This window comes from Typopeltis vanoorti, chromosome 21 (assembly GCF_054136105.1).
Source record: "Typopeltis vanoorti isolate ZY-2024b chromosome 21, IOZ_Tvanoo_1.0, whole genome shotgun sequence".
Classification (NCBI taxonomy): Eukaryota; Metazoa; Arthropoda; class Arachnida; order Uropygi; family Thelyphonidae; genus Typopeltis; species Typopeltis vanoorti.
Window position 1 is genome coordinate 97,285,049 of NC_143569.1, and position 16,201 is coordinate 97,301,249.

A 16,201-nucleotide genomic window follows, 5' to 3' on the forward strand; every position below is an offset into this window, starting at 1 on the left:
TGGCCAACAAGGGCTGAAATTATTGTTTAAAATCCTGAAGTAAGGATTTGCTGGAGAACTTGAAAAACTTCAGTGGGCTGGATATGTGCCATCCAAATACTTCGGAATTTTAAGCCACTATTATTGTTTAGATTAGGCTGGTTGATCAAAATTTCACAGGCTTCTTTAAATTTGCATTCATACCGAGTTTTTTGTATGATGTAAGGAACAGGTTTCTTTCCAATCAGTTCTGTTTAGGGTGTTAACAGCATGATCCGAGAGGCGTTCTTTTCCAAAATTGTTAAACTTGATGTGTTTTTTTGTTCTTGTTTATGTAGGAATTGTTCATACAGTTTCACCAATATAAGGTAAGTAACAGGTGCAATGGATTCATTATATCCAAGGGTCAGCCAAGGGGGAAGGGGATCCTTGGAGGAGTTGAATATGTTTTTTAATTTTATAGGTAGTATAAAAGTAGCATTACGATTGTGATTATGTAGATTGTAACTCAAAAAGTAGATTGATTATTTCAGTTTATATTAAAACTGAAGTTTTACTATGACACGATAGTTTATCATCATGAAATTCCTGACATGTACCCTCAAGGGATGTACAGGATATATTATTATTATTATTATTATTACATAACACCTCCAGGGAGTCCAAAGACTCATCGAGGGAGGGCATCTACTACAACGCTTCGTCTTCACCAACCGCAGCTACCCTCATCATTTACACCAATGCCATCTACTGCCAACCACAACCACCAGTATCACAGACAATCACAAACATCCATGCCCATGGTGGGATTCGAACCCACAGCCTTTTGGGTGGGGAATGGATACGCTAACCACTCGGCCAACCAGGCCAGCACTGTTATAATAGTACAACCAGTACTATTATAATAGTACTACATGAAAAATTTACATCATTACTAACTTCCTATCAACAATTTTTCTCCAAATTAATCTGTTACTTGTCAAGACTCCAACATTATCAGATCGTATGTTTCTGTCTTTTAAGGCACTTTTTACTGTATCAGTCCACCTATATCTTGGTCTTCCTCTGGGTCTTTTTCCTACCAACCTTGCAGGAAACACTTGTTTGGCAATCTTTGACAGTGGTTGAGGGTGGCGCTAGTGTCCTTGGTAAATGTGGCGGTCGAGTTTAGCTAGTCTAGAAAACGTGTTTTTAAAGTTAAATATAGTGTGGCTTTTTGTCACAAATTGTGCATCGGTTAGAAACAAGTCCTTCAGTGGTATTATTGTTTAAAACTGTGTTGTATATATTGTGTTTTCACTGCCGTTTGTTTCACTATATCAATGTGTAAAGATGGCGTCCAACAAGAAACGTACGTCAGCGGCGCGCAGGACTTCTACTACTACACGAAAGGCTGGCTCAGCGTTAGATTTTTCGCAATGGATGCGTTGCGGAAACTGCTACATGTATGCACCGAAAAATGTGAAGGATCTGTGGTCGGTCTGGCAAAATGAGAAGAACGAAAATGTCGACGTATGTGAGAAGTGTCGGGATAGGCTGGAGCGTTTAGGAATGGAAGCTGACATCGGGACCGTAGCGGAAGAACTTCGGCGGGAGTTTATGAAAATGAAAAATGACCTCCATCTTCTTCATGAGGAAGTGGAAGTGATCGGTAAGGAGATACTGGAAGTTAAAGCTGAGTTTAATGTGTTAAACAGAGAAATTAGGACTATAGAGATTACTTTAGCTGAAGTAACTAGAACAGGATTACATATGGGTGAGTCTTTGGTGAATGATTCAGTAATAAATAGTATGGGAGTGATTGGGAGTCGACATAATAAAACCACAAGTGGCCTAGAAGAAATGAGATGTAGTGAGAGTGGGGAGGTAAGTAATAGAGAGTTGAGTAATGAAGCTGGGAGAGTCATGCTAAATAGTGTAGAGAATGAGTCCATGAGTGTGGACTTGAATGAAGTTAAGAGTGGTAAAATATATGGTGATTCTATGATTAAGGGTATGGAGAGTGGTATGCATGAGGAGTGCTTGGCTGATGGGACAATAGAAAGAGTGGCTTTAGCAATAAAGAGAGGGCATGAAGCAGACAAGATATGGTGGGTACGAATGACCTGAGAGGTAGTATAAATCGGGTAGGAAAAGATGTAAGAACATTATTAGATATTGTGAAGAGGAAAAGTGTCAATGGGAGAATAGTGTGTGTGCTGCCTCGTTTTGACAATTACGAGTTAAGTAGACGAGCAATGATAATGAATGATATGATTGCAAGAATGTGCAGAAAAAGAGGTCTGGAGTTTGTTGATGTTTGGAGTGTGTTTGAAGGAAAAAGGCAATTGTATGCTAGAGATGGACTGCATCTTAACATGGAAGGACATAAGCGATTGAAGAAGTTATTGTTTTCTGAACAGGTTGAAGTTATTGGGCAGGGAAACTAATATTGAAAAGGTTGAATGTAAGAGAGGGAAACTTTAGTACTGATTGTGTATTTATTGATCCTTATAGGCAGAATAAATTGCATAAGAGAGGGGATAAAAATCGGCATAGGACTACAGTAGTTAGTGACTTATATATCAGTTCTAAAGCCGGTACAAGATCTAGAGGGAATTGCAATTTTTGTATACCAATGCTAGAAGCATTCGAAATAAGAGAGAAGAATTTTTGGCATTAGTCAGTGAAATCTCACCCAAAGTTGTAGGCATTAGTGAAACTTGGCTGTCAGCAAAAGATGTGGTCACTGGAATTGAATGTGATGGGTACAGTATTTTCAGGGAGGATAGAGAAGATAGAACAGGAGGAGGAGTACTGTTGATGATAGCTGATGTGTTGCAGCCAAAGAAAGTAGTATATCATGATGATAGACATGTGAATGAGAGTTCATTTGAGGCAGTCTGGTGCAAAATAGTGACCAATGCAACCAAATATACAGTTGGATGCTGCTATAGGCCAAGGAGTACGGGGGGGAGATATTGAATTCATGCATCAGCAACTTAGTGCAATGAGTGAAGGCTTAGTGATTATTATGGGGGATTTTAATTATGGTGATATCAGTTGGAAGGAGGAAATATCACATAGCAAAAAGGAAATGGAGTTCATACATCTTCTACGAGATAATTACTTGAAACAGCACGTAACTGAAGGGACACGTGGTGTGAGAGTGTTGGACCTGGTTATTGGTTCAGAGGTTATATGCATAAGTAAGGTGTCCTCGTTACCTCCAGTTGGTGAAAGCGATCATGTGGTATTGACTTGGGAGGTTGCAAAATCTGTGGATTTTTCTATTAAGAAGGGGTATGTACGGAACTACAGGTTAGGCAATTATAACAAGCTTCGGAGTGAGCTTGCAGCCATCCCATGGCAGAACATATTGCAAGGGAAAGATGTTAGCAGTGCTTGGGATAAAATCAGCGGGTATCTGAGGAAAGCAATATCAGATTGTGTCCCCATGGTCAGGAGGTCAAACAAGGCAGGCATTAGATGGATGAGCAGTAGTATCAAGCTTGAACTGCAAAAAAAGAAAAAAGTTATGGAGAATTTACAAGGAGAAAGGCGATCAGGACACCCATGAGCAGTACAAGGCTCAAGCTAGGAAGGTTACCAGCATAGTAAGAAAAGCTAAATCAGATTATGAGAAGACCTTAGCCAAAGAGATCAAGGGTAATCCCAAAGAGTTCTTCCGCTATGTGGCAAGTAAGAGGAAGAATGACTTCGGAAGGATAACCTTAGTGGGTGCTGATGGTATTGAGGTGACAAAATCAGATGTAATAGTCGAGTTACTGAGTGATCACTTTTCAAAAGTTTATCACCCAAGTGAGGATATCTCTATACCTATAGCAATACCTAATGTGAGAATTGAAGCTAAAGAATCAGAGGTATTAAATATATTGCAAAACTTAAATGCAAACACTGCGGTAGGCTTAGATGGAATATCAGCTCGGGTGTTGCGTGAATGTGCAAATGAATTGTCAACCCCTCTTACCTGGATATTTAATTTAAGTTTGAACTCTGGTATGGTCCCTAGGGAGTGGAAGTTAGGCAAAGTGGTTCCTTTGCATAAGGGTGGCTCTAAAACTGCGGTATTGAATTACAGACCAATCACCATCTCAGGAATAGTGGTAAAAGTATTGGAAAAGTTGGTTAAAGACAAAATTCAAGAATGGGTGGATCAGGCCAACATGGTTTTGTTAAAGGTAGATCCTGCCTTAGCAATCTATTAACTATTCATAATAGAATAACATCCGAGTTGGACAAAGGAACTGGCTACACAGTGGTACTTCTGGATTTTGCTAAGGCTTTTGACAGGATACCCCATAGAACACTGTTACGCAAATTGGAGCAGATGGGAATGGATATTAAATTGGTGATATGGATAGGAGAATGGCTCAGGGAGAGATACCATAAGGTGGTGTATGGAGGAGCCGAGTCCAGAATGAGGCAGGTGACCAGTGGTGTGCCTCAGGGCTCTGTGCTTGGGCCAATGTTGTTTAATTTGTATATAAATGATATAGGAAACTACTTAAAGGGAGATATTCAGTTGTTTGCTGATGATGCAAAGTTGTGTAGTGCAATAAAAAATCAAGCTGATGTTGAAAGTTTGCAGGAGGATTTAAATAAGCTGGTAAAATGGGCAAAAGAAAATGGATGTCAGTTCAATGTGGAAAAGTGTAAAGTCATGCATTTTGGGATTAAAAGATTACCAGCTGTGTACTACATCGATGGAAAGGTACTCCAAGAGATTGATGAGGCTAGGGACTTAGGGGTATTGGTAGATAAGGAGATGAAGTTCAGAGGACACATTGCTAAGGTGTCCAAGATTGCACATAGGATTACTTGGTTGTCGAGGAACACACTGACATCCAGAGATAAAGAGGTTATTATTCCCCTTTATAAAGCATTGATACTTCCACATTTGGATTACTGTGCTCAGGTCTGGTCACCTGGATTCCTTGGAGATGAGGAGGCTGTGGAGAGGGTTCAGAGAAGAGTGACCAAGTTGGTGAGTGATATTAAAAATGCTCCCTACATTGATAGATTGAGAGCTTGTGGATTGCAGAGATTGGTTGATAGGCGAAGAAGAGGGGATATGATAGAAACATTCAAATTACTAAAAGGTTTTTATAGGATTGATGCAGGGGAAATGTTTCAGCTGTGTGATAGTGATGGAAGAACAAGAGGTCATCTCTGGAAATTAAAGAAGAGTGTGGTTAACAAGGGTGTCAGAACAAGGTTTTTTGCCTGGAGGGTGGTGAATGAGTGGAATTCATTGCCTGACTTAGTTGTGAGCTCTTCATCTGTAAATGAATTCAAGAAGAGATATGACAGATATTGTTTTTCTAGTTTGGGTCTCCCGCGATGAGTCTACTGACTCCATGGAGATACCCGTAATAATAATAATAATATCTTTCCCCTCCCATTCTGTTTAAGTGACCATACCACCTGAGATTGGCTCTGCTAACACATTCCTGGATGCTAACACTGTCAAGTTCTCTCCTAATATCCTCATTTTTAATATCATATTGCCAGTGATGCCCTCTGTTCATGCCCCTAATCTTTCTCAGGACTCTGATATCTGTGGTCTCTAGTCTTTGGTCAAGTGTTTTATTTCTAACCCAGCTCTCAAATCCATAAGTTAAAATTGGTTTGAACACTTTCTTGTATACAGCTAATTTAGTGTTTTGACTGCTTTCTCTCTTATTCCATATAAACTTATTCAGTTGACTTCCTACCATACCAGTTTTGTTGATTCTGTTGATTCTTTTTTTCATCCGAAAATTCGGATTTTTCGTCCCCCCAGAACAGGCAAACTGGCCCCGTGAACACACAGATTAAATTCCAGGAATACTTAAGACCCAGCCATAGGCCTCATTCATCAGCTCTGCCAGTCCTGAGCCTGGATAAAATTAGGGGAGGGGGGGGGGTTGAGATGGTGCTGTACCTCCCCATAATACGGACTCACCGCCATTGTTGTATCATCATATGAAATAAATAATAAATAAAATCTTCACTAAAAATTGTGCCTAAGTAGCTGAAATGTTTTACTTGTTCTTTAGGTTCTGCATTCACAATGCAGTTGATACTTTCAATTTCTGCCTAATTTCATTGTCTTTGTCTAGTTGTTGCTGATTTTCATATCAAATTTATTATAGCAGTTATTCAGTTTAGTCAGGGAGCCTTGCAGACTTATACTGGATTTATTTGAAAGGCGTGGTTGCTCGGCCAACTTGATCTTGTATCACTTTGATTCTGTATCACTTTGGCCGACCTGGTTGGCCAAGTGGTTAGCTTATCCGCTGTCCAGTCCAAATCCTGCCATGGTCATGGATGTAGATCATGTAGTTGTGATTTGTTGTAGTTGGTAGATTGAATGGTGGGGACAGAGAGTCTTCTCCCTAGATGAGTCTTTGGACTCCCTGGAGGTGTCACATAATAATAATAACAACATCATCTGCATAAAGCAAAGAGCTGACATAAACATCTCCAATTTTGATATCATGTTCAATACCACTTCATAATGTGATTCATATAGATAACGAATAACAGAGGGAGATAATGTACATCCTTGTCTGACACCAGATTTGACATCAAACCATCTTCTTGTACTTCCTTCAATTCTAACTGCTGACTTACAACTCAAATAATGACTGAGTATTGCTTGATATAATGCCCCATTGACACCATTTAACTAGCATTTTGAATAGCTTTTCTCTTGGCACATTGTCATATACCTTTTGCATTTGTGCAAAACTTAAATACAGATCCGTGTTACATTCCCATGATTTCTGAACTATTTGTTATAAAGTGAAAATCTGATCCTGATAGCCTATTTGTCCTGAATCCAGCTTGAATCCGTTCCACAATCCTTTTCAACCATTTCTCAAGTATACTTGCATAAATCTTACCAGGAACACTTAGTAGGTAAATGGCTCTGTAATTCTCACATTCAATTTTATTTATTTTTTTATATATGGGTACTATGAGACCTCTACTCCAATTATCTGGAATCAGTACCTCTGTCCAGGCCCACTGAACTATGCAGTGTAGCCACTGCAAGACTTTTATACCTCCATTCTTTAGCATTTCTGGTCAAATATCATCTACTCCAGCTGCCTTTCCACATTTCAGGCTTTTGATAGCTTTTTCTACTTCAAGTATGTATATGTATTCCTGATTGCATACCTGTTGAATGATTTTTACCACTGTGCTATCACTGCTTGTTTCTAGACAGATATTAGAAAAAAAATGGGAATACAATCTGCAGTCCATATTTTATTTGTAGACTTTAGAATAGCACATAATTATATCATTCATAGAGACGGACTTTGGGGAATATTAAATGAACTAGGAATATCTCATAAGATAATACATCTAATCAAAATTTGGACCACTGACAGCCGAAGGATGGTATTGGCAAATAGAATTAGATCTGAACCTTTTTGGTATCAAGACAGGATTGAAACAAGGAGATGCTCTTTCATTCATCCTTTTTAATTTAGCATTAAAAAAATGCATTCGAAAAACTGTAAAAGACAACATAAACTGAACAGTAATATTAGGATATGCAGATGATATATGCCTTGTTGGAGAAAATGCTAAAGATTAGAATATTTAGAAAATTAAAAATTGCTGCTGAAAAACTAAGATTACAAATTAACAGGATAAAACTGAATATATAAATGTATGCAGAAATCATAATCAAGGGTTGGAAATGACCATTTTACTATTGATAACCTGAAATTTAAAAGTGCCCTTTTCTTTGATACTCCTGCATGTCTATTCATCTTCCAAATCAAAACCACAGTTGCAGAGAGTTGGTCACTCTCTCCAACTCTGTATGAACTCTATAAATCCCTACTTCTAGTTGATGAGATTTGAGCAAGCAGATTGTGAGATGGCTTTGGCATGTGGAAAGATGGGTGAGGAGAGAATGGCTAAACAAACATTCAAGATGAAGCCTGATGGAAAGCGACCCAGAGGTAGATAGGCCGTAGATGCACTCGGAGAAATCAATAAAGACTTAGATGAGATGGGAATTTAGAGCTGAATGAAACAGCTCAAGACAAAGCAATGGAAGAAGCTGGTGCACATCTAAGAACTTTAGAGGTTCAACTAGCTAAAGAAGAAGAAACTGAAAGTGATGACCTCATCTGTTCCAAGGCTTCTATAGGCTTTGCCCTTGAAACTTGGATAGGAGGTAATTGAGAGGGGGTATTTGAGACTGCAAAGATTTTTGGGATAAGTGGTGATAAAGGTGATTAGCCAAGACCAGGGGTGATGAGGAAATCATAACCAAGAAGTGCTTGGACAGGACTGATAATAGACCTAAAGTTAACCACAAAAGGTTGCAAACCTATAGGAAATTTTGTACTATGGGTGGGCTAGGAATTTTTTTCCTATTTTTATCAGTTCTATAATTTTTTTTGTATTTTTAATTTATTTTTACATAGTCCAGAAACCCTGCTCTCTAGACATTAAAAATTGAACTTTTTCAAGCTACTTCAGGCCTCCAAAAAAGCAGAGCAGTGGTCTCACACTGAACTATGAAATACATCTCTCACATAAAGACAATCACTAACATCCATGCCTAAGGTGGAATTCAAGCCTGCAGCTCTCTTGGTTGGAGAGTGGGTATACTAAACACTTGACCAACCAGGCTGTCAAACAGTCCCATTTCTATGGGAATAAAATTGGAAGGGGACAGTGTTTTTTGCAAGGATAAAAAGGACAAGAAAGGAGGGGGAAGTGCTACTGACGATAGCAGAGGAATTATGCCCACATAAGGTAGACATAAAAGAGGAAATAGTGGCAATGGTTTTGAGGCAGTGTGGTGTGAGGTGGAGGTTAACAGGAAGAGATATTTAGCTGAATGTTGCTAAGGCCAGGAAGTGTGGAGGGTGGTGATGAAAAATGTATAAGCAATTTGGATTAGTGAACAGTGGAAGAGCAATCATTATGAATGATTTTAATTATGGCAGTATAGACTGGAATTAAGAGATAGCATTTGGGAATAAGGAAAATGAATTTCTTTAGTTCTTGAGCGAACAACTGTCTTAGGCAATATGCAGAGGAGGTACATGAGGGTCAAGAGTTTTAGATTTGATCATTTCATCAGAGGATGTGATTGTGAGTGGGGTTTGATACTTCCCTCCAGTTGGTGAGAGTGATCATGAAGTGATCACATGGGTTATGGATAGCCATATGAAAATTTCTGTGAGGAGAAGTATATGTGGAAATACAAGGCTGGTGATTATGAGAAACTCAGGGGACAACTTGGAAGTATAGCTCTCACCATGTAAGTCAATATCTGCTGTAAAACAATCCCCCAGGTAAGAATTAGTGGTCAAGGTGTGTGGAAGGTTTATGGAAAAGTGGCCCCTTGCATTTCGCTCCCGACACATTTCACCCCTGTAGATAATGAGTAATCTACAGGGAGCAAAATGTGCTGGGGGCGAAATGTGGGAGGCGAAATGCGAGGGGCCACTTTTCCGGAGTCCGTGTGGAATAGGAATGAGAGGACCTAGTTTTGTCTGTGAGGACAATCCCTATATGAGGATACTGCCATTGCCACCACCACTACTGGCTTCTGGCTAACTGTCCAGTCTGATTTGCGAGAAATAGGTTGGGTGGTTGTAATGTTTTGGCTAATTAGTATATGTAAGTCATTAAATGATTTACCTCACATTTTATTTGCATTTAATACCTCTTTAATTAATAAGTCTGTTTCATTGATACTAATAAACTTGTATTGTATCATTTATACAAACTAGTGTATTTCATTTCATCATATAATTCACATTTAATATTTAAGTTCTAGCATGCTAGATGGTGCTTAGGCATGGCATTAGAGAGATATAATTAGTGGATGAGAGATGTACTGATGAATTATTATTATTACTTAATCTCTCTTAGTCTGGCAAAATGGCTAATCTGACAAGGCTCTGGAACCAAGGCTGAAAGAAAATTAGTGGTCGTCTACCTGTATCTCTTTACATTAAATTGTGTTTTAAAGCCTATTTAGTTTAAAGTTGGATTTCTATAATGATTGTTCTCTATAATGGAAATATTTTTCAAAATGATGAGTATCAGAATTTAGAATGGATAATTCACCCAACATAATTCACAACTGTGAAAAATGGCTCAAAAATTTATTAATTGAATGAATAAATAAATAAAGAACTAATTGAATACTTTTTTTTTGGTCACACTTAAAAGTAAAATAAGTATTTTAATACAACAACTAATACTATGAAAATATGTGAACCTTTATGCAGTATTGACACTTTAAATAATATTCGTATAATAGAGTTTTTATTTCTTTATTTTTATTTTTTAGGTAGTTTCTCTTGGAGGGATATAGAGAAGGATTGTTTGTCCAATGATTATGGTAAAAAATATCCTTTTTTTTTACTATTGATAGAAATCAGAAGTGATTTTCACTTGAAATATATAGCATGACTTTTAACCATTATAACTACTGATCAAAATGGGAACCATTTTGATCAGTAGTTATAATGGTTGGTTTTATTTCTATAGGAAGTATTTGGTCAGTCATGAGACACATTATAAAAGGCCAAATATTTTATAGACCACCTATTCTATTTTTTTAAATTCTTTGAGTTACAGTACTGTAATGCTAGGGAAATAGCTATCACACATCAATTGCCTTCACAATTATATGTTGAAGCCTAACCAACACCTTCCCTAGATATCCTGTTTATCATTTGCTGTTGCATCCTCCATGTGACCAATGTTCCTTCGAACCCAATGTTCCTGGACTTGAAGCGAAAGTATTTTGATGTCTTGGGCACTAAGACCTAACACCTGTGCATCCTAATAGAACTTTACACACGTCTCTGTTTGAGGTGCTTATAGCAAAAAAAAAAAAAAAAGCTGTCAGTGAGCCATATTCCAAACAATGTCTTTTAATACTGAAATTAAAAGCATAATAATTTATCATATCTTCATTTGCCCTGTCTAGGTCTCAGTTCGATCCACAAAACTTGGATATCCAGGATGACAACACTACCATTCTTGATGCCAAAAGATCCAGGTTTCTTGTGCCCACTTCGGTCTTGATATTTGGCTCCTTTCTCGCTAACCATTCTTTCTGTTCTAGTCAGTTCTTTATGATGGTATATATATATATATCATTCCTTCATTACTTATTACCCTATGCAATATTTATTACTATTCTTCTTCTTATTATTATTATCCACATGGAATTCTAATCAGTAAATTGCAGCATATGGGAATGGACATAGGGTTGGTGAGATGGATAGGAGGTTGGTTGACGGAGAGATATCAGAGAGTGGTTTACTCGGGAGTAGAGTCCACAAGACGGCCTGTGACTAGTGGTGTGCCACAAGGATCTGTTCTTGGACCACTGCTGTTTAATTTGTTCATAAATGATATAGGAAATGATCTGAGAGGAACAGTTCATTTGTTTGCGGATGATGCGAAGTTGGGTAGGGCAATAGTGAATGCAGATGACGTCAAAATTTTGCAGGATGATTTGGATAGATTGGAGGTCTGGGCTAAGGAGAATGGATGTCAGTTTAATGTGGCAAAATGTAAGGTTATGCATTTTGGGGTGAAAAGATTGGCGGCAGTTTACTGCATTGGTGGAACCGTGCTCCAGGAAATTGATGAGGCACGAGATTTAGGAGTGTTGGTAGATAAGGAATTGAAATTTAGGGGACACATTGCAAAAGTGACCAAAACAGCTCATCAAATCACTTGGTTGCTGAAGAATACGATGACAAGCAGAGACAAGCAGGTTATTGTTCCTCTGTATCGAGCCTTGATAAGACCCCATCTAGACTACTGTGCTCAGATTTGGTCACCTAGGTTTCTTCTTGATGGGGAGGAGGTGGAGAGGATCCAGAGGCGAGTGACCAAGATGATAGCAGGTCTGTGGAATGAACCGTATGAGAACAGGTTGAGGATTTGTGGGTTGCAAAAATTGGTTGATAGGCGGAGGAGGGGAGATATGATTGAGACATTCAAATTACTGAAGGGTTTCTATAAAATTAATTCAGAAGATATTTTTGAGAACAGGGCTGGTTGTGGGAGGACTAGGGGACATCCATGGAAACTGGGCAAAAGTGTGGTTAGTAAAGGTGTTAGAGCTGGGTTCTTTACTTTTAGAGTAGTGAATGAGTGGAATGCGCTCCCTGAGTCTGTGGTGGATGCTGTGACAGTGAATGAGTTTAAGGCGAGGTATGATAGATACTGTATGAATGTCAAATAGTTGTGATGAATATGATTTGGGGCCTCCCTCGATGAGTCCAATGACTCCCTGGAGTTGCCCGTAATAATAGTAATAGTAATAATAATTAAGGGAGACCTCCAGGGAGTCAAGAACTCATCAAGAGAGGCCACACGCTATATCCACCAGTTGCATACCTATTCTTGAATTCATTCATGCTACTTGTACACACAACATCCAATGGCAATCCACTCCAATCACACACCGCTTCATGAGAGATAAATGTAGCTCTTACCCCTGCAAGGAGATGTGTTTGTAAGAGTCAGTCATATCACCCCCCCCTTTCTCCTGTTCACTAGTGTCTTCAGCCTACAAATTCTCAATCTGTCGTCATAATCAGTATTCCACAATCTTATCATTTTTGACACTCTCCTTTACACTCTCTCCACTTTATCAGAATCACCATGGAAATCAGGAGACCAGACCTGCTCAAAGTAGTCCAAGTGGTCTTATTCATGCCTTGTAAAGAGGCAAAATGACTTCCTTATCTTTACATGTCAAAGTTCATTTCAGCATTGCAATTATTCTTTGAGTTATTTACAAATTTTGCTATATGACCCTTGAACTTCAACTTCCCATATACTAAAACTCCAAGGTTCCTAGCCTGATCAGTTTCTTCTAGCATAATCCCACCAATATAATATGACATGTGATATCTAATCACACCAAAGTGCATGATCTTACATTTTTAAAATTAAACTGACATCTATTTTCACATGTTCACAATTCCAACCTATTCAAATCATATAATAAATTTAGTTTAATCCTTTATCCAAGTGTGTGCAAACAAAGTTTGCGCCTGAAAGTATCTTCAGGACAGGGGTAAAATGGTCCAACACCGGGCAACTCCTTGCAAAGGTGGAGCAAGCTACCAACACTCCTATCTCAGTATCTCCCATAATGCAAAACACATCTCCTTGTGGATATGTATAATGTTATGCATTAAGGGAAGGGCCACTACCAGACTAGTTTCGACCTTTATTGAGGTCTCTTCAGTGGGAGCCAGGCCCAAGTGGAGATACCAAGGCAGAAGCATTAGCAAGGTCATTTCCTCCTATAGGAGCCGCCAAACGGTGTGCCACCTTTTTATTAAGAGACCTCAATAAAGGTCGAAACTAGTCTGGTAGTGGCCCTTCCCTTAATGCATAACATTATACATATCCGCAAGGAGATGTGTTTTGCATTATGGGAGATACTGAGATAGGAGTGTTGGTAGCTTGTTCCACCTTTGCAAGGAGTTGCCCGGTGTTGTACCACTTTACCTCAGTCCTGAAGATACTTTCAGGCGCAAACTTTGTTTGCACACACTTGGATAAAGGATTAAACTAAATTTATTATAGTCTGACTAAGTGAAAAATAAACTTTCAACATCTTTCTATAAATCCAGAGTAATTTAATAAAAAGGTGGCACACCGTTTGGCAGCTCCTATAGGAGGTGATGCCCTTGCTAATGCTTCTGCCTTGGTATTTCCTCTTGGGCCTGGCTCCCACTGAAGAGACCTCAATAAAGGTCAAAACTAGTCTGGGTAGAGATGCCCTTGCTAATGCTTCTGCCTTAGTATCTCCTCTTGGGCCTGGCTCCCACTGAAGAGACCTCAATAAAGGTCGAAACTAGTCTGGGTAGTGGCCCTTCCCTTAATGCATAACATTATACATATCCGCAAGGAGATGTGTTTTGCGTTATGGGAGATACTGGGATAGGAGTGTTGGTAGCGTGCTCCACCTATGCAAGGAGTTGCCCAGTGTTGTACCACTTTACCCCAGTCCTGAACACACTTGGATAAAGGATTAAACTAAATTTATTATAGTTTGACCAAGTGAAAAATAAACTTTGAACATCTTTCTCTAAATCCAGAGTAATTTAATAAAAAGGTGGCACACCGTTTGGCGGCTTCTATAGGAGGAGATGCCCTTGCTAATGCTTCTGTCTTGGTATCTCCTCTTGGGCCTGGCTCCCACTGAAGAGACCTCAATAAAGGTCAAAACTAGTCTGGGTAGTGGCCCTTCCCTTAATGCATAACATTATACATATCCGCAAGGAGATGTGTTTTGCATTATGGGATACTGGGATAGGAGTGTTGGTAGCTTGCTCCACCTTTGCAAGGAGTTGCCCAGTGTTGTACCACTTTACCCCAGTCCTGAAGATACTTTCAGGCGCAAACTTTGTTTGCTCACACTTGAATAAAGGATTAAACTAAATTTATTATAGTCTGACCAAGTGAAAAATAAACTTTCAACATTTATTCAAATTATTCTGCAAGTACTGCATATCAGCAGCACTCCAGATTCTCCCTACTTATCTTTGCATTATCATCATCAGCAAATTGTTTATGTCGCAATGCCAAATCCTTCCCAATGTCATCAATGTAGATTTAATAACAGTGGACCAAGGACTGATCCTTGTGGTACACCACAGATTATTATTGCTTATTAAATAATTTAAGGAATTTACAATGTACACAGGATATAAATTAAATTAAACTTTAATCTATATTTAAATTAAGGGATATTACATCCCATATTGTTTCTTAGCCAAATAAGAAACTCAAAGAGTTTCATGCCGAATATAGAAACTATATAAAGTTCGGCAATTCCAAGCGTAAGCAATTACCTGGATAGTGGCAACTGACCCTTAAGGTAGTGCAAGCTGAGGCAACTCATAGTAAAGGTGGAGCAAGCTCCGATCACTATTCATGATATTTGCCCATAATGTGAACTTAGTTCCTAGGAGCTGTATTAATATCTCTTAACTTAAATAAGTTATATGTCGCTGAATTGAAGCCTTCTTCATATATTTAGTACTTTAATCTATATTTCCAATATTTCAGCTACATCACGTTGCCATCTTCACAGGAACTTAAAATAAAGACACGTGCATGCAGGCACTACACACAGTAAATGAGGACGAAGCAGGAAGCTATTGTTTCTGATGGTGCCCCCTTGCGGGCTATGTAGGTATTCTTGGCCGATGGGCTGAAGGTCTTCTGATGTAAGTCTCCCAAATTTGCGGCAGTCTCATGCAACCAAATTTGTTGTGGTTTGGACTGTTTCTTAGGGCTGAGGCTGATTCCATGAATAGCCTTTCAAATTTGAATTTACTATGGTGTATTACTGTGGCTTTCTTCCACCGTATTCTGTGGCATGTAATCAGAGCATGGTCTGCAAGATCAGAGTAGCTGTACTGGTGAAACCGGATGTAGTCCTTGTGTTCTGAAATTCTGATATTCGCTGTCCTGCCTGTTTGGCCAAAGTAGGACAGCTTACAGCTGCAAGGGACCAGGTAGGTCTAGCGGAAGTGGTTGGTCTTTAGTGGAGCAGATAAGGGATTCTAATTTCAAATTTGAAAGGCCATTCATGGAATCAGCCTCAGCAAAATGGCCAAGAATACCTACATAGCCCGCAAGGGGGCACCATCAGGACTTTTAGGAGAAATAATAGCTTCCTGCTTCATCCTCATTTACTGTGTATAGTGCCTGCATGCACATGCCTTTATTTTAAGTTCCTGTGAAGATGGCAATGTGATGTTGCCGAAATATTGGAAATATAGATTAAAGTTTAATTTAATATATATCCTGTGTACGTTGTAAGTTCCTTAAATTATTTAATAAGCATGTTTAACCAACGTCTAAGCTGTTCTACGAGAATCACTGGTTATTATTATTATTATTTTTTTAAAATTAATCTTTGTACCGATTATGGGCAGTACTACCCTTAAATCACATCCAGACATCTTGTTCAGACTTGATATAGGCCTAAGCCTTTACAAGTGTTTTACCTTATGCCTGTTATAGTTATCATTGGTCATTCTCTGGTAGCAATGCCATGCCACCAGTGTGCCCTGTAGGACCCTCAAGGAAAGAACTTTTATATCCTTCTGCATAAGCCCAAGCTGTTTTAAGTCCTTATAGCTATCTGCACTTCATACACCATGCAAAGAGATGGTGGCGCTGCTAAACCTCGGAGTTG

At 38.9% G+C, this 16,201-nt stretch overlaps 1 protein-coding gene across 1 annotated transcript in view; it reads left to right on the forward strand.

Moving 5' to 3' along the window:
- The window catches only part of LOC150095132 (apolipoprotein B-100-like), a 297,535-nt gene that overhangs the window by 38,875 nt on the left and 242,459 nt on the right, over nt 1–16,201 (forward strand). Inside the window, exon 3 of the mRNA XM_090411200.1 lies at nt 10,301–10,351. Coding sequence (XP_090267326.1) covers nt 10,301–10,351 — 51 coding nt within the window. The remainder of the gene's footprint in view (nt 1–10,300; nt 10,352–16,201) is intronic.